General features: G+C 41.7%; 1 protein-coding gene across 1 annotated transcript in view; it reads left to right on the forward strand.

Moving 5' to 3' along the window:
- Nucleotides 1–22,732, forward strand: part of srbd1 (S1 RNA binding domain 1) — a 47,742-nt gene that overhangs the window by 1,969 nt on the left and 23,041 nt on the right. Inside the window, exons 5-14 of the mRNA XM_083987531.1 lie at nt 360–526; nt 1,357–1,474; nt 1,651–1,789; nt 2,126–2,222; nt 2,403–2,589; nt 7,381–7,484; nt 9,190–9,297; nt 9,609–9,766; nt 11,150–11,240; nt 11,347–11,454. Coding sequence (XP_083843657.1) covers nt 360–526; nt 1,357–1,474; nt 1,651–1,789; nt 2,126–2,222; nt 2,403–2,589; nt 7,381–7,484; nt 9,190–9,297; nt 9,609–9,766; nt 11,150–11,240; nt 11,347–11,454 — 1,277 coding nt within the window. The remainder of the gene's footprint in view (nt 1–359; nt 527–1,356; nt 1,475–1,650; nt 1,790–2,125; nt 2,223–2,402; nt 2,590–7,380; nt 7,485–9,189; nt 9,298–9,608; nt 9,767–11,149; nt 11,241–11,346; nt 11,455–22,732) is intronic.

A 22,732-nucleotide genomic window follows, 5' to 3' on the forward strand; every position in this document is an offset into this window, starting at 1 on the left:
CCCTTACTTACTGACTGATTGACTGACAGACACGTAATGCTGAAATGTGTGGATGTTTTGAAGGTGGCCCTGTCAGGCACTCATGAAGTTGTTACTGTCAAATTTAAACACTGTAAGTGACCACCAATGTATATTATAGATGCCACCCATAATAAACATTGGTGGTCACTTACAGTGTTTAAATTTAGTTAATTATAGCTGAACAAATATATCATGGAGAATATACATTTTCACCACAGAGAGAATTAGTAGCTGTCTCTTATGCACATTTTAACTACATTCTCTTTATACTAAATTGTTCATAACTGGTGGTTATACTGTATTTGCAGTGCCTCACTGTGTATTTGTCTTCCCCTCAGCTGGCGTCCATCCTGACATGTGTGGAGCAGTGGGTGTGTGCAAACATAATTTCACTGCTTCGGGAGGAGAACACGGTGCCATTCATGGTGCGCTACCGCAAAGATATGATCAACCACATGGATGCTGATTCTGTCCGCGATGTCCAGCTGGTATTTGAGGAGTTATGGTAGGAAACATTGAACAACAATAAAAAAAAACACATCATATTACCCACTATTCTTCTTTTTTTTAATTTTTAATTTAACAGGGATAACGCTTAATACATACAGTATATTTGTGCCAGATTTAGCTGTAAACTCATTTTCGTCTGCAGTCCCTGGGCACAGCCAACGGTAAACAACATGAGAGCTAGGCGATTGTTAGTAAGAACTTCAAAAACAGTTACATCCATACATGGTATCATTATCATCTCACCTGCACACATTCTTCTGTAAAAAGGTACATTTCAGTTTTATTTAATCAATCAAACCAATCTAAATAAACTTTACTGTCTCCGGAGGGAAATTTGTCAACGCATACACACACATACACAATAAAGAGAGAACACAAACAGACAAACATTGCTACTAGTTCACTAGTACAGGAGTGAGTATACATATTGCACTTCCTCGATTGTTACATCTTGCCCCTAGTAATTGCATCAGTCTCTAGATATTATTGCACTGTGCATGTATGTGTAAACTGCACACATCAGTCGGGTTCAATAACAGGTAAGGTAAGGTATAGTATACAGTGCTGCAGCCAGGAACTGTTTTCTCATTTGAGCCTAAAAAGATTGACTAGGTTTTGTTTCTAGACAACATATTTGACATTGGCCACTAGATGGTGGTAGTGGTCAAGCTTTGAGGCCTGAAACAGCGTCAGTTGCGTGTGATTACTTTACACATGTATCACTTTGCCTAGTGTATGTGTCTGTGTTTGTTGTAATTAAGCACACTATATAATCAGTTCTTTTTGTATGTTTGTGTTTGTCTATGTGTGCTTGTGTTGCTTTAGCGCTCTGGCTAAGAAGACCCAGTCTGTGGTTCAGACCCTAAAGAAAGATGGTGTTTTGACAGCTGAGTTGGAACAAAACCTGAGGAGCTGCCGATCAGCTGATGAACTGGATCATGTGGTCAGAATCACATTTCTATATAAAAAAAAAAGTCCTATATATCATTTCAATGTGAATTGGAGATCTCAGTCCTTTTTTGCAAATATGATTTATTCACACTTTCACCCATACCTTATTGAGTCTCTTCTCTCCTTCATTCAGTCATTTCAATCCAGTGCTTCTGTCTTTGTCTTTAGTATTCTCCCTATAAAAAAGGCAGTAAGCTGACAAAGGCTCGCCGAGCCAAAGCACTTGGCCTTGAGGAGGCTGCCTCTGCTCTGATGAACACACCACACACTCTGGATTTAACGGCATGGCTAAAACCTGATACTGAAGGTATGGCATAAACACATCATTCAAAATGAGTAGTTTTATAGACATTAAATGGCTCATAGCACTTAAAGTTTACATTATTTTTGGATAAGAACCTCCCTTGTGGATTTGAGTTCTTTTTACATGATTGAGAAATTACTAATACAGCTACGCTTTTATGAGCAAATTTTTCCAGGATCTGGGATATCACTTGAATAACTTCACATACCTAATGGTCCCTAATTTCAAATGGTGTAGATGTATAAATTTAGACGTACACGTATTCATGTACAAGCAGTTAATTACAGTTGCGAATTAGACTGTTTTGAAATAAAGTATGCATGTGTGTTTCTGTAACAGGTCTGTCGACAGTGGAAGAGGTGGCCACAGGTGTGGAGCATATCTTGGCTGATATGATTGCAAAAGACCCTGAGACACTCACCTACATAAAAACATTGTGAGAACATATTCCTATGCAGTATGCACACAACACTTCAAATTTTTTGTCATGTACAACAGAGCACTGTGCATTTCTCTATTGCCCGTCTTCCTCCCTGCTCTTGTGTTTCGTTATTTCTGGGATCAAAGTCTCCTTTACTCAGTGCATTCCCTCTGCATTTCTCTTTTGGTGGATCAGGTGTGAGAAAAGTTTTGTGACGATCCAGTCAAGTGTGTCTAAGACAGCCCTAAAGGAAAAAGAGCAGAAGAACGCTGTCCAAAGCCAAAACAAACCGGGGGCTCACCAAAACAAAAACATGGACATTCACAAGTTTGACCTCTACTTTGACTTCACCGGCAACGTCCAACGCATCCAGCCCCATCAGGTAGATCTCTTTCATTGTACATCCATCCATCCATCCATCCATCCATCCATCCATCCATATAAGTGACATGTAAGCATCATTGTTTTCTAATCCAGGCCATTCAATTCAATGCATAAACATGGGTGAAAGACACACACACATATCAGGGATTGTTTGTTTCCGGCCTAAAATGCAGGGGATAGGAATGAAAAGAGATAAGAGATAAAGTTTTGTTAAATCTTTATTGTTTATTTTGTCTGATAATCTCACTTCTATAGTACTGTATTGTGTGTTTCAACTTGTCTGATACTTATAAAACACACACACAAACACACACACCCTTGCACACACAAACAAATGCACACCATCTGTTTGTGTTTGTGCCATTTCTGTCTGCTTAGTGCGTGCCGCTTCTGAATGCTAGCGATGTCAGTCGCAGTTAGCCTTGTCTGTGCCTCCACATTTACCCCTCCTGTGCCCTGCCCTACCTCCTCCGCTCCCCCTCTGTCCCTCTAGTGACTGGTGGGTTACTCAGAGTTGGTCCCGGGCCTCATGTGTCACCATAGCTTCCATCACCCGCTGCCTCTCTGCCACACCACACTCTCTGGCAACCGCGCTCTGCCCTACAGTCATAAAATCACATACACATACATGCATGCACACACTTGCTCACACACAAGCACACCCTGCAAGTCCCCTCATTCTCTCCTCTTAACATATGTGACATGTCCCCTGCCGACATGCCATTGGATTAGGAAGCTTTGATTGACAGGCGCTCTCCTGTAGTGACAGCTACTGCTGCTGGGCCCACAGGCGGGAGGAAGGATGTGGAGAGGCAGTGGGGGCGGTAAAGGGAGGGAGAGAATGAACAGATGAGCGATGTTGAGGTGCGTCCGTCACTTATCTCTCTTGCTCCGCTCTGATCTGCCTCCCTCTCTCTCTCCCTCCCTCTTTCTCTGACTAAACCTCAGCCCACCAATCCACTCCACACCTCCCCTTTTCCCCTCTCCTCCCCTGTGTTTGCGAGGCCTTTAATGCGATGACTCGCCTTTGTCACGGAGCGTTAATCCACAGGCTGCTGTGACCCTGCTAGCTGTCGGATTCCGGCTAAAATGAACCTTTTCTAGCCGTCAAGTTGGCGGGAAGGGGGAGCAGGTGGGAAATGTGTTTTGACAGGAGGCATGTGTGTATGCACACACTTGCCCGTTTGTTAAAGGAAAAGGAAGGGGCATTGTGTGAAGGGAGAGATGAAGACATGTTAGAGTTGGTTCATGCAAGTTCACCTGTGGATCTTTACCACTAATTATACAAAGACAAATATTTGTAAATCCAGTGGATGAAACAAGAAACAAGAACATTCAGTGTTTGTGGTCTGCTTCAAATTCACTTTGATAATTCATTTTTTTTTTTTTTTGAACATCTGCTAAATTATTTTCATGGGTAATTGATTACAGTATTTGTGTCTGAAACCCACAGACCTTCACATTTGGCATCATCAGTTCAAGAAAAGCTAAAAATTGTCACAGTTTAGAAGCTGGAACCAGTGAATTTATTTTCAGACCTAAAAAGTATTTTAATAGAATATAATTACATGCACGATAACTCTTTCTACTGATAGCGATAACCTTTTGCTTCTTATAACCGATGCTGATACCGATAACCAATAACATTTTTAATATTTTTTCACCTACCTGAGGTTAAGAAAGGCTAAGATGTAGTGAGTAAAGATGAATTTAACATTATAGCACTGTCTCTGATTTAACAAAATGATATGACAGTTATGACAAAAATCACAATTTTTTATGGTTTCAATTGGGGTCAAACAAACCGAGTGAAATCATTATTATTATCAGAAAAGATCGATAATCATCTGTACTGATAGTTATCATGCATCCCTAATTTTAAGTTTGATGTAATTCTGTACATTCACTTAAGATAGAAAAGTTATCTATTTAAACTAATAATAATAAGTATATATCAAGCTCTGTTAGTCTGTGTGTCTTAAAGCATAAGTCATTTGACATAAGTAGTTAGCTCTGATTTAATTCCATCAGATCGGATTGAAGGCTTTCTTCGAAGGGTCTACATTTACCTTATAGCTATTAGAGGCCGGTATGCGCTCGAGTATGCCAAGGCAGATTTGTTGAATGTGCAGTCGTCTACTTTTAATGTGACTTGCGTTGTGATCAAACGGTAGTTTAACACTGTAGTCTGAGGCTTCCCTGCAGTGGGGCTCTGATAAATGGAACTGCTTCATCAATTAAACACTTTTTTTTGATGGACTGGTAGAAAAATAACAACTTATTTGTACTGTCAACCACTCACACAAATAATCAGATTGTGTGAGTGGGTGTTAATGCCTTAGGAGACCTCATAGGATGTGATAATTTGGTGCTACTACTTTTGTGACACTGGTGCTAAACATAATTAATTTTGTCAGTATTATAAAACATAGTAAATCATCCAGAGTTTAGAGAAACATACAGCTCTGGTTTCTGCACAGTGACCTGTTTTTCATTTGAAGAGTGGGGTCCCATCTGAAAATGTACATATTTACACTTAAGTGCTTTGTTGTCAGTTTAATTCCCCTTTTTCTGTCTTTTTATACTTATATTAATATTCAAAGTTCACAACCATGATAATTTCTTAATCGAATTGTTAATTGAGCTCTATCTTGGCTTTTGATTAGTTTTTATTGCTGCTCTTGCGCAGCCATATCAAAAAGAGTAGAAGTGGTGTGTGAATCTCTGTGCCAGTACGTCTGTATCTGCATGTTTATCTTGGATATGTCGGATGGATAGATGTGTTGATGACAGTATTCCTGTAAAGAACGGGTGAGAGAGACAAGGAGACAGATAGAGAGAGGATGGTCGTTGGCTGACTGCCCTCCCCTCGGGGGCTGGTGGAAGGATGAAGGGGGCGTCCAGGGAAGACAGTCTGTCTGGTCTTGTCACAGTTTGGCCAGCACTTGGCTACCTGTCACTCCTGGCCCATGTAACACACAAACACACACTTCTCACTCTGTCTCACATCAACCTTCCTCTCAGATCACTCTCAACCTCCCACTAGTGACCCAACCCGGGCAGAAAGTGAGAGACGTCCAGACACTAGGTTGTTTCTCATCTGCAAAAACAGTGGCCAGCTACCAAAGCAAACGGGCAGAGACACAGATTATTCAACTGTTGGAGACGGCCAAATTTTAAACACAGTTAGGGTTTGGCTGCAAAGCAAAGAAAAGATTCACTTTGCGTTTTTTTGGTGCTTGAAATGTGGATTTGCGGCGCAGCTCGTCTGTATTGTCTTTAAATGTATGTTCATCATGCAGGCAGCAAATAGAAGGATGACTTTTTAATATCAGACACACAGAACCTGCATGAATACTTTCTGCCACATTTTTCTATTTGATTTATATTGTCTGAGTTTATTTGGGATACGGTGACGAACATCATATTTGGCCGTGAAACTTTCCACTATCAGTCTTTTTCTTTTTTAAACCATTTAACTTTGTTAAGTAATTATTTATTTTTAGTTGGTAAGTCATAATGTGTCCTTAATTATTTATCTAGTAAGTCCCCTATTCAACAAGCAGAGAGCATGTTAGGTAAAGTGTAGGAATCAGCCTGGCTTGACAGTCATGTAAAGACCACATGTCATTCGTCATCACACTAAGTGATGTTTAGAAGATTGAATGTTGAACCCTGAGAAAACGGATTTAGCAAGGCACTTTTGTATTTACCACTTTAATTTCACTCGTGGGCTTTTCCAGATGTTTAGCGGCTCCACGGAGAGGTGTTGTTCCTCCTTCCCTGGACAGCATGTGAAACTTCTGTGCTTTGATGAAGATTGCTTGAGAAATCTCATCACAGTCAGCGCGGCGGCCCGAGGCAGGAACATGCCAACAGAGGAGAAATTTAACTTTCATCATAATTCAAAGCAAGCTCGCTACATTAATTCTTGCCTCTGCTATGCCATTAGCTGTGTTTTTCATTTTTGTGTTTTGCAAGTACATCCGAGGGTGCCGCTGACTGGTAATGGTTGTGGCACCCTGTGTGTGTGTGTGTGTGTGTGTGTGAGAGCGTGGGTGGGGGGCGTAGGCCTTGCGGTCTCAGCGCTGATGGTGGCGTAGTGGTGGCATTTGTCAGCTTGCTTCTTCCGCTTGGGCTCCAGATTGACGTCTTGCTTCTTGGCCCTGTTTTGTGGCGGGCTAAAGGTTCCCCACTGAAAAGGTCAGACACTTACTACTGTTTGCTTAACAGCATGTAACAGTTCATCTGAAGGGGGACCAGCACACAACACAACAGGCCTGGCCACAGGACTCACTCCTGGGCTCATCACTTTTACACGTGTGTGTGGGGAGTTCAAAGGACTTGTTTTGTGTGTATAGAAATTTGGGATGCTGTTTTTTTCCCCCCCCAATTCACATATAGTACAGTAAACCTTGTCTAACCCACATAATATAAGTCCAATGTGTTCAAATGATGATTTAATATTTTTTCATTCTGGCCTGCAGTTAAATAAATGACCAAGAGCCTGTTGGTGTTAAAAGCAACAAAGACGTAAAGTGTAAAGATGTCTTTACACCAAAATATTACTGTCTGTTTTTCTACTGTAGATGCGGTTGATCAAACTTCAGTGATAAACTTAGATAAAGAAGCAACAATGACTGAGTGATGTTCCATATGTATTTATGCTGTTGCATTTCCAAATTATTCTTGGGAGCACCTGTTTATACATTTTATTGTCTTGCTGTGTGTCTCTGTGTGTGTGTGTGTGTGTGTGTGTGTGTGTGTGTGTGTGTGTGTGTACACACAGACCCTGGCTATTAACCGAGGGGAGAGTCTGAAGATTTTGACAGTGAAGGTGAACATTCCCGACAGGGTGAAGAGTGACTTCACTAGGTGGTGCATCAACAACAGGTCAGAAAAACAATAATACACAAATACCCTGAAACACACTGACAGACCAGACAGACACAAATGCACAAAAACAGTGCAAATACATGTTGTCATGCACTGGTTTATGTGGGGGGGGAGAAGATAACCTTATATTTTATATGACAATAATGGAGTTATTTTCTTTCATTTATTTATATATATACTATATATACTGTATATGAAAGCACTACATGTAGGTATGATATTTAAGCAATATATCACGACAGGCCGTGGTATATGCTCATTATACCACGGCTAAGGGGCGTTGTTCGGCCCGACGCGAAGCGGAGGGACGACAACCCCCTTAGAGTTGTATAATGAGCATATACCACGGACTGGAGTGATATATTGCTTTTATAAAACGGTTACGAATAAAGGCAATATAAAAGAGGGATATGCAATCAATTTCATGTAGTTTTATTCAACCAGAAATACATATTATCGAATAAAATAGCCTCACTGTGAAAAAATAGTCCCACCTCTCCAGACGTTAGCTCCCAGTTAGCTCTGCAGCTCGTCTTTTCCTCCGCATTTTTTCAGGTGAAAGTCACTGCTCAGTACCCTCTACCATTGTTAACCCTCCCCGGAGATGAAAGTTAACCTTAAACATGTGAATTCAACTACTTTAGTCCGTTTTTTAACATCGTAAAAACATCAGCTGTCTTTGGCTACGGACTGCAATAGTCCGTTGTCATGGATACATGACAACAACTTCCATTCATACCAGTCATACGTGCCTGAGGCGGAGTGATAGCCTATGCTGTGATAAGGTTTTAGAATAGTAGCCGTGGTATATGCTCAATATACCACGGTTAACAACCAATCAGATTGCGGGATTTCACCTTTCCGTTTTATAACTACAGATAATATATCTCGGTCCCTGGAAACTCCTAAGTGGAAGAGCTTGACAATGTGCATAGAAAAACTGCTGCAGATTCTTGTTCATCAAAGCCAATATTTGTGATATTTGGTGTTAAAGGATTTATACTGAATTAGCTCTTGATTGATGCTAAAATGCTAAACATTAAATTGCTTTTTAGCATGACAAATATGAAAGCTCCTCATGTTTTATACAAGCTATTCATTGTTCAAGGTTCATTCTTTATGTGTCTTTAGAGGAGATTTTACCTTGAGAAATAATTGACATGAATACAAAAAAAAGAAAATCAAAGCATGGCATAAGAAATAACAAGATTCTTTCAGGGGTTTTCTTCTGCTGCACCATTCATTTTAATCATACTTAAATGTCTTTTTTGAATTTGATACTGGAGAAAAACTCAATAACAAATGCTTTGTTTTTTATAAAGCTTGTATAAGAATATAGACAAGTGAAGCAGCACTTTAACAAATGTCCTCCCTCTACTTATCTTGCATAAATAAAAGTAAAAAGAAATAGAATTACACTTTATATTTAATCACGAGGTTGTGTTATTTGTTTGAAAGAAATAATCTGTTAATGTAACGTCTGACATTCAAAACAGTCAAAACACGCAGCAAATGAAAATACACTTAAACCAATTTCTTTTACAAAATCAGGTGTATTCATTTGTGTGTGCTGGGATGTGTGGTACAAAGAGGGAGAGAGTCTGTTTGTAGACAAGGGGAATTCACATTCACTTTAATAGATTGTATTTATCAATGGAAATGATAGAAGAAAAAACACCTTTATTCCATTATTTAAATGTAGGTGGAGGCCGAAGACGTTTGCAAGAGAAGAGCTTAATGCAGTCATCAAGAATGCAGTGGAAGACTCTTATAAAAGGCTTATTCTGCCTTTCCTCACCAGGAGTTACAGGTATTTCAAGTGTCTGTATATTTGCTTTCAGGGCTTTTTCTTCCTTTGATAACTTTGATACTTATTCATTTTCAGTTTCCCTATTGCTTGTCCCCTTCCCCCCATTTCTCTCTTATATATTTCTGTCCTTCCTCTTTTTTTAAAATCTGTAAATCCTTTCAACTTCCCTTCTATATTTCACTTTACCCTCACAATATAACTAACATCTACCAGTTTTTACACCCCCTGCTCCGAATCATTGTGATGAAACCCACTCTTCATCCTTCTAGTTCGCCAACGTTTTATCTCTCTCTTCCATTCCCTCTCTTTAGGACGAAGCTGACAGCTGCAGCAGAGAAAGAATCAATTGCCATGTTTGTGCGTAACCTCCGCCAGCGTCTCTTGGTGTGTCCAGTCAGGGGCTGTGTCATTATGGGGGTGGATCCTGGCTTTAGACATGGCTGTAAGCTGGCAATCCTCTCCTCCACTAGTAAGTAAACTCATAATGTGCTGGACTCAAGTGTGTATGGTCAGTAGTATTGATTTTAACAGGCACCTTTATATCACTCGCCTCCTTTTTTTTCTTCCATAATTGTTTGAGTTACAATGCTCACAAGCATACTTAGCCATGAGGTCACATCTTCTTCATTACACCCTTTATGAAAGCTTTACACAGGGTAGATCATACAATCTTAGAAGCAGAGCTGTGTCTGAAAGGAAAGCACATGCTGACCCACTGAGGTTGACTGCAAACACAGATACATACTTGTGCCTTTGTTCATCTAAAATAATAAATAAAAAGTACAGCTCTTTGGCTTCAAATATGTTACACCAACTTGAAATGAGACTCTGCTTGACTTCTTGACTTGTAGCGCTTTTGTTGTATCTGATTAATACATCAGAGAATATGGATATTGTCCTAGATGAAGTGTTGGCTTCTCTTTTGGTGGTTATATTTTAATATACTCACTTAGAATAAAAACTAATTGCTATGACACTTGTAGCTGAACTACTTTTCAATATTGTCACTGTCACATATTCATGGATTATCGACTCTTACATGATATGCTAAGTATATTACCCCTGCCCTCATTTTTTGGCCGTATTATTCTTTCCGTCTTGTTTCTCTGTCCATCTTTCCCCCCCCCTCTCTCTCTCTCTAATCTCATTATGATTCAGGTCCAAAAATATTGAGTCTTTTTGTTACATGGATCATTTGATTAAGCTGTAATGAAGCAAAAATATTTTGTCTGAGTGGATGCCATGTAACCAGGGACTACTAGACCCATTATTACCACTGAAGTGTGTGTGCATGTGCATGTCAGAGACTAGATGCCAGTTGGCATGATCCTGGCGGGTGGAGTGTGTGTGTGCTTGTGGATTTTTTGTGTGTCTACTGTACTGTACTGTATGTCTCAGCACGTCTCACAGTGGGTTTCGCACCACACTGTGCGAGGGTAGGTCCCACCCTCTGGGTGACTGATTGTGTGGCCACAAGTCCCGCTGACAATCTTACAACAGACAGACACCAGCATACGTATATTGCGTGTCAGGTCGAGCTGGATATGATCACAGGTGTGCTCACGTGACTTCCTGTCGGAGCTGTCCATTCAGATCTGCACCTCTCCTCTGAAGGAGCTGGGAACTGGCAGGGGCTGGCCTTCCTGTGGAGGCACAGACACTGCTGATGTGGAGTTTGTGAATTATTGAATTTATCTGGAGCATTACTGCCTCGGTGGAGACACACAGTGCAGAGACATAAGCTAAAGAGAATATCATCTACTCTAATGAGGCCGCTCGTTGTCATCGTTATACTTCGTCAACAACATTGTCATTTCTCTCTTTCTCTTTGTCTTCGTCTCTCTGCTCCCAGGTCAGATTCTCCACACTGATGTAGTGTACCTGCATACGTCAGGCCAGCATAAAGAGGCAGACAAACTGCACCACCTTATGACCAAATACAGGTACTGCTGCTTTTGGGTTTCAGTTGACTCGACTGAATCTGCCACTGAAAACAGAGAAAGTGAATGGTGGTGAGAATATTATTTTTTTTGTGTCCATCCCCTGTAGCTGCACGAAAGTTGTCATCGGCAACGGGACAGCATGTCGTGAAACTGAGTCCTTCTTCGCTGACCTCATCTCCAGGCGATTTTTTCAACCTTTGGACGTGTCCTACTGGTAAGGTCTTTCACCAAGCGCATGCACACACAGAGTCCAGTTACCCATGACCCTAATGATGAGGGAGACGGTGGGATGATGATGATGATGATGATGACGATAAATCAGAAATTATGGTTTAGGTATAAAAACGTAGAAAGTTGAGTGTAGGAAAGAGTGGGTGAACAAAGGGGGTGAGGAATGTGAAAGGGTAGAGAACAGAGGAGGAAAATGTGTGGGAGCGAGAGAGTGGGACACAGATGGAGAAAAAGACAAATTGGAATGTGTCCCTCAAGCGAATATTGTCTATTAAAGCCATCTGGACTTCGTTTCACTTCGGTCCAATTAAAGAGACGTTTTGCGGTACACGTTGTGTCTGTGAACAGGCCAGTCCACACTTCAGAATACAACGGCACAGATCCTGGATCCAAGTATAATAACCACTGGCCTCTCCTTGCTCCGTCTCTGTCTCTCTCTGCTGAGTTCCATGTGTGTTTGTTGACTTGAGGTTAGCGTTGGGACCACAGCCTAGAATGATTCTGAGCTTTGCTTGTGTGTGTGTGTGTGCGTGTGTGAATTTTCTCAGTATTTTTGAGTTCATGCACACTTCAGAGGTCATACCTTTTGGTTTAATAGCCCATGTTTTTTCAGTAAAGTTCCATTTTCTGTCTGTTTGCGAGAACAGAAACAGTAAAAGAAAGGAGGTTTATTAAGTTAACTTCCACTTGATTATTTTTCATGAAAGACATTTTTTTTCCCTTTGGAGCACGCCTGAGCACCTCCAGAGCAGCAAAATTTCACATCTTGATATAATGTCTCTCTTGTTCATTCTTCTTCTGCAGCCATTGGCACTCATGCTTTTCACAACACGTAAGAATGTTGGATTTGTGTTTGATGTGGTTCTCGTATCACCTGATATGATTAACTATATTTTTGCAGCACGTAACACATGTATAAGTGGTCTGCCTTTGCCTTAGTAGGGTTTGTAGAATATAGGCGTGTGGAAGTGCATGAACTTTGGAAGAGCAGAGAAGTGTTATTTTGACATTAACCATAGAAATATATGGTTGTTATTCAGATGATATCGCTCTTGAATTGTCTGGTCCTGTGTCTCACTTTGGTTTCTTTGGACCGTGGCTGACGCAGGCTCGAAAACATAGACCATAAAAGCTGAATCTGTGAAAAATGCGTCTCCTCTCCATCTTCTCGCACACTCTTCATATTTCTGTCTGCACTCTCCTTCCCTGCTCTCTCCGTCTTTCCTCGCTCCTGTGTTTTTCATCGCCTCTCCTCTTCATGCACTTCTTTCATAAAAGCACAACCAATTTAATGTGCTTTTGAAACGCTCTACAAAGTCCAAATGCTGGTCTACTTTCACTCTTTCCTCCGGGATGGGGTCCCCCACATATGTTTTTGAAATACAAGACCCGGGGGTATGGGCCCACTTTGCACATCGGTGTGGGATATATGTGATGTCTGGGTGGAGTTAACATGAAATTGCTTGACAAAAATGAAATTTCAACTCCACTGTAAAAGCCATAGAAGTGAGAGAGATATGTTACACAAATCTCAGCCTCTTAATGACCTCTTTTTGGTCTGTGAATAAAAAATGTGCTTAAACTTGAATTAGGTATGAGGAACATTAATTACAAAAAAAAATCTGTAAATAATTTTTAATGAATAATGAAATAAAACAAAACCATCGATCTTTGTGTCAATAAAAGATAATACGATTTTTTTTAGATACCTTGCATCTAAACGGAACAGAAATGTGCAATATTTAGAGTTGGATATATGATCGTGTGCCTTGTGGCTAAATTAGTGATGTGTGTTTGTGTTCTTAATTCAAAACCCTTTAAAGATATCTGTGTGAATGCTCGACCAAAAGTCCCCTGATGGATGATGATGATGATGATAGGGGGGCAGGCCTCAAGGAGCGACGGTTGTAAGTAACCGTGAGGGTCTTACTCCCCTGCTGACTGACCCACGGCTGACCCTGACCTGCCATTAGGGGAAACCTCATTACCACAGCAACAAGGATGATGGCAATGACGGAGAATAGCAATGTAGCATCAGGAACAGCGAGGGGTCTTAGTGCTTGCTGTGAAATGTCCACAGTATAATTAATTGACCCAGTTTCTGGTACACTTTGTACGATTCTATATGTATGAGCATTTTTTTGTTCGTTGACCTTGTACCCAAGTTGCTTCAAACCACTTTTGATCGATTGTTGTAGAAAGTCTTTGATGGGGAAACTGACACACGCGCTGCACAGACCGAGCTCATGCAGTACTGTCTCGTCTGTTTCGCTGCATTTACAAAGTCACTGACTCCACTTTCCATCTCCACCTTACCATCTGTGTTTCTTTGGCTTTCTGTGTTTTTTTCTGCTCTTTCTTTGTCATATCCAGCTACTAAAAACAGCTGTGCACTTGGAAAGACGTATTCTGGCTCAAAAACAAAAATCCTGTGTGTGTGTGTGTGTGTGTGTGTGTTAAAGGAGCGAGAGTGAGGTTATATTTCGTCTTCATTGTGTTATTTTACCAGATTGAGGAGCAGTTTTGGATTTTTAACATCATTACCTTGTTAGGTGGGATCAGTCAGTAAAAATGTGACATTAACAGTGTTGAAAGGTTTTTTTTTTTACATTTTGGCACAGGCACTGTTAGAGGTATTATATGACTGTGGTTTGTATGGCTCTGTGTGTGTACCTGTACAAGCACATGTGCATGCGTATAGGTCTCCACTCCACTGCTCCGCTCCACCTTGACAGTGCAGCAGTTCATTAAAGACCTCAGCCTCATTTGCGCCGTCTGCTTCCTGTCTCCCTATGAGCCTTCATTGTGTCACCACCACCCCCACCCTTCTCCACCCTTTCTTCTCCACCCGCGTGTCTGTCTCTCTGTGTCCTTCTGCCTCAGTGCTCAGCTGGAATGACAGCCAGAAATGGCAGCCTGCAGGACATCCTTACTTGTATTTTGTGTGTGTGTGCGTGCGGGAGTGTGCGTGCGTGAGTATGCATTTTTCATTGCCTTAGTCCTGTTCGAGTAGACTCATCACACTCACTGAGTCACTTCCTCCATAATTTGTACGGAGTGAGGGCTCTTCTAAAGACAACCATGCAAGGGCACAAGGTTGTGTATCTCTGTGTGTATGTCTAAATAGTGTCATGTAGATGGATGAATAGCTGTGAAAGTGTGTGAAAGGCCAGTCAGTGTAATGTCCAGGCAGATCATTTATCTAAGGTTAGATGCATGTTGCAGGCAGGGATAGGATTAGGTGGATTATTTATAATTTTTTTGTTGGATAAAAGAAAGGTGCTATTTTTAGGTATGAAATCAGTTTTTCCATTTAGGATCTCAACTATATTATGTCATTTTATTCTGTTGTATTTTTTATGAACCATTAACTCTACATAATGTTGGAAAATGGAAAAATATGCCCATAAAAACCAGATGTCATCAGTGAAATGCTTGTTTTGAGGAGTTTGAGCAGACAAATATGTTGAGTTAAGGTATTAGTCAGTAAATAATGTTACTGATGATTAATTCTCTTAAAAAATTGAGTAAAAATACTTACTTTATCTGAAGGTTTTCATGATCCATGTTATCTGTTGATGGAGGCTATGAGATGCTGGGGTGAGCTGCAGAAATAGTGCGTCCATGGTCCATGTGTTTTCACTGTTCCACTGTCTTCAGGGTAATTTCTCGCTTCAGCGCCTTAACTCAATAACCACCTCTTAACTTTTTTAAATGTAACAACCACCAAACTCCAGCCTACTGTACAACACTTTTCACTGAGACTTAGATGCATCACCAAATATTCCTGGAAAACCCAGAGTTTGAATGTAGAAAGTAGCATTATTGGTAAAATTAAGCTTTATTTAACCCCTTTCTATTGGTCATGAAATAACATATTACATTTTTAGAGTCAGCCTGCTTATCTCTTCAGTTGTGTTATCTCGCATTAAAATGATGACTTGCTTCAGAGTGTTTTTTTTAATAACAAGTGTATGACCTCATGAATATTTTGGCAGCAGTTTCCACCATCGCTGTGAACAAACAAGCATGAGGTTGCTTGTCTTGGATGCTAATATTGACCATTACATCATGAGTCCATGTCCATCATGATTTTCCCACAAATGTAGTTTTTGTAGAGAGTATAAGTACAAGTAGGAAGAAACTTATGCAATCAAACTATTTCACAGTTAACTCTCAGCTGCATCACACATAACCTTTTACTCCTGTCTTTGCTGAGTGAGGAGGGAAATAAAATCACGAGATCCCCCTATTAGATTTACAACAAAGTAATCTTACATGATTAAGCCTGAACAATGCCTCTATGAATGACCTGCATCCTGCAGGACATTGTACAGCATGAGGTATTATTTAGCTGACAAGGTTTGTCTGTGCCTGTGATGGCCCCCACTGAATGCACATTAGGTTATCTGCCATACAGCTGTGCCCCAATAATTTAAAGACCTCCCGCTGGACATCAGTTTATGACGTATTGGTTAAAAAAACACATCAGACTTAATTATTTCATACGTTTTGATGGCTTAAGACTGTATGTATATGGATGTGTGTTAGGTATATGTACAAATACGTGTCTGTTTGGTAGCCTGGTTATTGTTATTAACACCTGCTCATGGCTCACTCTGTGTGTGTGTGGCTGTGTGTGTGTTCGTTCCTATCTGGCTCCTGACAGGCCAGTGCAGCATGACCTTGTCTGTCATTGCGCTTTACCACTGACTGGTAGAGCATGCAGGCTTTGTCAAAGCTCATAAGAGTGCTGGCCAGACAGATGTCTTGTGTGTTTGTGTGTGTGTGTGTGTGCGGTTTTCAGTGGAGTAGTGCTTTCCTTGGTGACGCACACTGCTCTGTGTCGCCCTCGTCAGAAAGTGTTGTAGCTGATTGGCAGGGAAGACGATCCCAGATATGCTTATTGACCCTCAAAGAAGTAACTCCTGTACTTTGGAGAGAAGATTTTACAAATTCTGGCAGCTCACAGATCGACCTGTCATCGGCTTAACGACCGTACTTAACTAAGCAAACAAACCTGTTTGCATATCCATCTGTTGAAGTACCGGAGAAAACACTTTTTTTCAAGTTTCAACATGAGTGGTTAGGAAACATTACAAAGAGCAACTTTCCTCTGGAGCAAAACAAATTCCCCTCTCTGTTTGTTTTGAGAAATCATTTACAGGCAACAAAAGGCTGATTGTGGAGAGTTACTGTCATTATGTTCGACTTATTGACTTCATTATTTTTCTCCTAACCCTCTGTAGCTGAGGTATTTAGGCTGTTCAACTTGACTTTAATAATAATTCTGGGACTGTGTGTGCTTGAAGAATGACAAGTTGACACTGGTTATAGCAAGCTGAGTTTAATGATCAGAGGGCAAGAATATGTGGGGTAAGGTTAGGGAGATCTTTGGGCAATGATGATGATACACACTCACACACACAAAGTAGTAGGCCATCTCTCTTTCTAGGAGTAGTCATCACTCTCTCCTTGACTGGTTCATACTTGAAAATGTCTGAGGGCAGGACAAGTAGCTGCAGCAGGAAACCTATTCAAATAGCCAACAGTGCATGCCTGCTCTGACTGAGGCATGCTTACAACAAGTCCTTGACCGTCTTGCCCCCTAGCCCACTCCTGTTGGGATGAGATCATTATTACTGGCTAGTTGATAGACCTGGAGGACAGTGGTGTAGACTGTATATATGACTGTGTGTGGCTGCGGCTGTGTGTATCCCCTGTCATGTCCTGTGTCCGGGCGTGCTCCCAGGGCCAGGCCGAGTGAGTGATGAACATACAGTGGCAGGACCAGTGATGACTGAACGAGATCCAGGCACTTGGGCCTCACCGAGGGTCTGAAGGTTGGATAGAGGGAGGTGCAGAGGGACGGATGGATTTAGAGGCATAGAAAGGCCTCAGTGTACTTTTCCTTTCATAAGAGAGGAAAGGTTAGGACGACAACAACTTTGGAAATGTTAAACACATATGGATGTGGTACAAAAGTATAAAAGAAAAGTGTAATACCAGACAAAAGCATGAATACAAATCCTTCAAAATTATGGAATTACAGTATATTCGTTCAGTATGCAACCATAGAATTATCCTTAGATAATCCATTCATTTGTAATCATTCATTTGCTTCTTTTAAGCCAACAATTAGTTTATTGACAGGTGAAGAGAGAGACAGAGAGTGCTGCATTGAAGGTTAGGATTGCAGAGGGAAGAGTGGGCTGTCTTTGAATCACACCCTCTGAGCTCTGTAACTTTGGAGGCTGAAACATGAAGTAGACAGCAAGAAAAAGAGTGACGGACAGGTCTGCACATCCCTCAAGAAAAATGTATTACTGAAGTGTAATTTAGAAAAAAAATATTGTTTTATTTATTTTGCCCAATGTCACAAATTGCACCTTTACCTCATGGGGAGAAACTAAGCAGGATTTTCCCGTGCCTATGCTACATTTTTACCCTAATTAATTTACCTTAAATTAAGTAATTGTAATAGTTAAAGCAGAAGTGAGTGATCCGGTCGTTTTCGCTAATGCTGCGTTCCAGGCAGGCTTTTGAAATCATAAATCACAGCTTCAAGTCACAACTTACGACTTTGTAGCGTTCCAGGCAACCCACTCGTGTTTTTCCGACCTGTTTTACCGGTGAAAGTCATTATAACGGCCACTCGTAACTTCCAACCCGTGAAATCGTACCAGTACGTCTTTTTGTACAGTCTATGTACCAGATCGAACTGGTACGACTTCACAGGTCGGAAAAAAACGAGTTTCCTTGAACGCACCATAACAGTCCTCGTCCCTACGTCGCCACATTCACGGCGTCCCTTGGCTGCACACACAGCCCTGCATGCCGTTCTCTCTCCTCATTGGATAAAAACTGTAGGATACGATAAATGTTTTCTCCTCGACTCAGAGCAGAGCAGAGTGACTGACAGACCCGTGATTCAGACCAAACACTCTATGTAAGTGATTGCTGTCGGAAGATATAACTATTTAAGACTTATATTAACACAAATATATCACTTACTTCTGCTTTAACTACATGACTTGTGACTTGTTAAGAGTGAGAACGGAGGCTCTCTGCCTTCCACCTGGCGTCTCACGGCTGAAAACCAACCTTGCAACATCAGTGCAGTACCTGGCCATCGCCCCGGTGTGTCAGCTCTTGTCTCTGCACACCGCAACACAAACGTGCTCCTTAACCCGTAATCTCTTGTTTATGACAGTTAAGACTACACAGATATACACGTCACAACATTCATTGTATATCAAGTCAAGTCAAGAGATCTTTATTGTCCCCGGAGGGCAATTTACGGTGCAGCCAGCAGCAAAAACAACAATAAAAATACACAATAGTGACAGAACGAGAAGCTAATAATTAAAAGAGGGACGATGAAATACACAACAACGTGGGTGACATGGGACAACAAACAAAGTGCAACAGTGCCACGCTTGATAGAAAACTGGATATGTCATGTAACGTCATCCACCGCTCCATGTATTGATTTTTGGCCGGCTTCGTTGTAAACAAATACACATGGCTGAGAGGAGGGTCAGCAAAACAGCGGAAAAGCTACCGGACTTGCATAGCTTGCAACTGACCTTTGACCGTCAGTTTGATATATTACAACAGATTAGACCACAGCCAAGCAACGTTTCTCTAAAAAGAAACATACTTGTGTTTGTGTAGCTCATTGTGAGTGACGACGGGCACAGGTGGTGGACTGTGAATATATCTGTCGGCCTCGTCCGTATCACCCGCACCCACCCACCCCCCTCCTCCCATCATGCCCGACTGGTGGTCAACCCTCTGTCCCGTCGTCGCCCCCCTCCCTCCATGCCGTCCTCCCCTAGGGTCCCACCGTTCCCTGCGATGGTCCTGCGTGTGACAAACATGAGTCCGTCTGACATGCTGTGTGTGTATTTGGGATTTGGGGTGTGTGTGTGTGTGCGTGGTTTTTTTTGCGTGACACGAGTGCAGGCCTTCCCTGCTACCAGATTGACATAAGTGTCTGTGAGGCTTTGCTCTTTTCAGACGTGCCTCACACTGGCAGTTGGAGTTTGTGTGTGTGCGTGTGCCCGCCTGCCTTCTAGCGCCTCTCTAGAGACTGACGGCCCCTGACACCTGCCATTTGGACGCTTTTCTCTGTGAAAAATGTCATCGTCTTCAGACCCGACGTGTGTGTGTGTGTGTGTGTGTGTGCGGGTGTGTGTGTGAGAGAGAGAGAGATGGTGCATCCCTCAATTTGTCTCCCTGAGGTCAAGCTTTGCAGCTGACTGAACAATGGACCCAAGCTGTTTGAGCAGCCGGGACAGAGAAACTTGTGTGTGTGTGTGTGTGTTGATATGAGTGTGTTTTGGGTTGTTAATATGTGACATCACAGCTCATACTGCTACAAAATTAGGCAATCCAGTTATCTTGAATAAAGTCTTGAGTTGAGAACAAATGCTGCGACAGATTAAGTCAATGAAATATGACACTATATAGTTGTGTGTGAGTGTGTAGGTACTCGCTCTCAAGTGCCCGACTCTATACCCATATAGATGGCTAGTAGTGAATTTTCTATTGACTTCTTCAGTGACTTCAAGGTACTGTAGGTAACATCTTCATCTGATGGCATATTTAGTTTGATATGGCAGCTCTCAAATAAATGGCTGTTTATGCAGTGAAGTGGAATTATAGCTCATTTAGATTTCTTACTCCATTGTGTATAGATGCATATTTATAATAGTGTAGTTTTTTCATTGTGAGAGAAAATGTCCCTCTACAGCTTTTGTGTAAGATCAACACTTTACTTTGAACAGGAGATTCAAAGGAAAATAATGTTCTGCTGCTGCACTATTACTACATTTGTGAAAGGACAATCTGTCGTTCTTTCAGTTTAACAAGGCACTTTTGATGAAGGTGCTTTAGTTGGGTAAAATTTGTGGCTCGTCTTCTTCTTTTCAGTGCTTTTACCGTTTGGAGAAGCAGATAATAAGCCAATCTTTCCCAGTTTGAAAACACACACACATGCATTATTAAGTACATTCTTTTTTTAATTCATGAGGAGAAATGTCCTTGTTTCATGCACTGTTCAGCGAAATATTAAGATGTAGGCTTTTGTATATCTTTATATATCATTTAGCCTTAAAATTTAAATGTCTGTCCCTGCTCACTTTCTTGCCCGCTACCCCCTTCCCCCCTCCTTCCAACTTTTTGTCCTCTGTATCAGTTAAGCTGGTGATATTATTGCCTGTCTTCTTTTCTGACTGATATGATGAGCTGTTTTTAATTAAGATTAAGGATGTGTATGCCAGGAGGCTGTAATGAGGTATCAAAGTGTGTATCCATCTCTTCCAATGTTGGGTTTCTTGAGGGGCAGCAGGGGGCCAGTCACGACGTGTGTGTGTGTGTGTGTGTCAGGCCCAAGGGTGTGTCTCAAAGACAACCAGGAGGGGAACGGATAGAGGAGCCAGTTTTGGTGACTTTGCCCCAGGATGGGACAGGGCTGAAGGCAGGTCCGTGTTTATGTGTGTGTACAATTGAGAGAGCAACAGAGAGTGTGAATGTATGATAACCCTACAGGCCCGCCAAGTCATCGCTTTACACCAAGAGGCGACCATTGACTTTGTGTCTCAGAATGTGTGTGTGTGGTTGTGTGTTGTGTGTGTGTGTGTGTCCACGCATCTCGACCCTCCATCCACCCACTTAGGCCAGAGAGCTGTGGAGTTGACAACCTTCTGCTAACTGCCAGGACGATGCCCCGACTATGGCGACGGCCGTGGACACCGTGGCAATGAGAGCTCAGAGCTGTATCCATGACAGTGCCGTTACCCAGCTGCCCCAGCGGCAGCCTTAATTAAGTTAGACATGATAGGGGCTGGTGGCCTCTCTTTCTGCTCTCTCCCTATTCTCCTGTGTGTTTAATGATACCTTTTCACTATTTTTTTTTTTTTACTCATGCCCCCCCTCCCCCCAACATCTATTATTTCCTCTCTTTTTGTCTTTCTGTCTGTTTCCTAAACAAAACTAGTTGAGGCACTGACACTCATTCACTTGACCTCCATTGTCCTGCTGACTCTGAATGAGAGCAGAGAGTGAGGTTAGAGGTGTGTGTCCTGTGTTTTCTCTCTAATTGAAAGCTGTGGTCATTTTTGTAAACACTAAGAAAAGAGAGCAGCATGAGATTAAAGTTTTGTGGATTCTTTTTTTTTTATATAATAATAATATTCACTCATTTATCTTATGCAACTTACTCAGCATTAATTAACTTGCTTATGTGTTTGTGTGTGTGTCCCCTCTGTGTGTGTGTGTGTATGCGTGAGAGAGACAGTGTGTGTCGGGTTAATGACCAGCTCTGCTCTGACCTCTTTGAAGGTCATGTGCCAGTGCTCGTTAGCGGCGTGACCATGGCGATATGTCAGCTGTCAGCACGATGGATAAGGAGCTGACAAAAAGAACAGTGGGGCGGAGGAAGGGATGAATACAGGGGATGGGAGAGAGAGAGAGAGGAGGAGAGGGAGGGAGGGAGGGAGGGAGGGAGGACAAGTTCATTTAAATGTGATTCTCATCAGAAGGCCTCTGCCACTCCTCATTAACAAGATACGTATAATTGGCAAGGTTGTTGTGGCAAGGTCCAGGCCTTTAGGATAGTGTGTGTGTGCATGTGTGTGTTTGTGCGTGTGTGTGTGTGTACCACAGAAGGCCTCACTCTGAGTTTTGTGCTGACCCCCTCATCATATTGGTCACCCCTGAGGAAACCTCCCCCCTCGTTCCTCCTCCAATCCTCCCTTTCTCTCTCCATTCACCCGAGAGAGAAGGAACACTAAACAATACGACAGCTTCGGTTGTAGGTCGGCAGCATTATCGCGGGTATCAGTGGCTTTGTTGTCCCACCGTCCTGTCTGTGTTGTGAAGGATGATAAGCAGCCTACTTTAACCTGAATACATTAATGTAGTAATGTGGTATCATTTGTTGTCACATTAAACCAATTTGAATTAGTTCATTTCAGATGTTGAGATTGACATGTGAAAAACATCAACAGAGAAATAGATGTATGCACTTGAATAAATGTGTTTTTATTAATCTTCCGTTACGTATTTGCGTTTAATAGTTCCTCTTTTCTAAGAAATTTCATTAAACATTGATTAATTCATTTTCAAAACATATCTTCTCCTCGCTTTGTCCAAAAGTATCGTCTTTTTCCCTCACTGTAAGTTTTCTATCTTCAATAGCCCCTCAAGTCATCCTGGATTCAATGCACCACAGTGTCACAGTCTTTGCATAAAGG

This window comes from Trachurus trachurus (assembly GCF_905171665.1).
Source record: "Trachurus trachurus genome assembly, chromosome: 15".
NCBI lineage: Eukaryota > Metazoa > Chordata > Actinopteri > Carangiformes > Carangidae > Trachurus > Trachurus trachurus.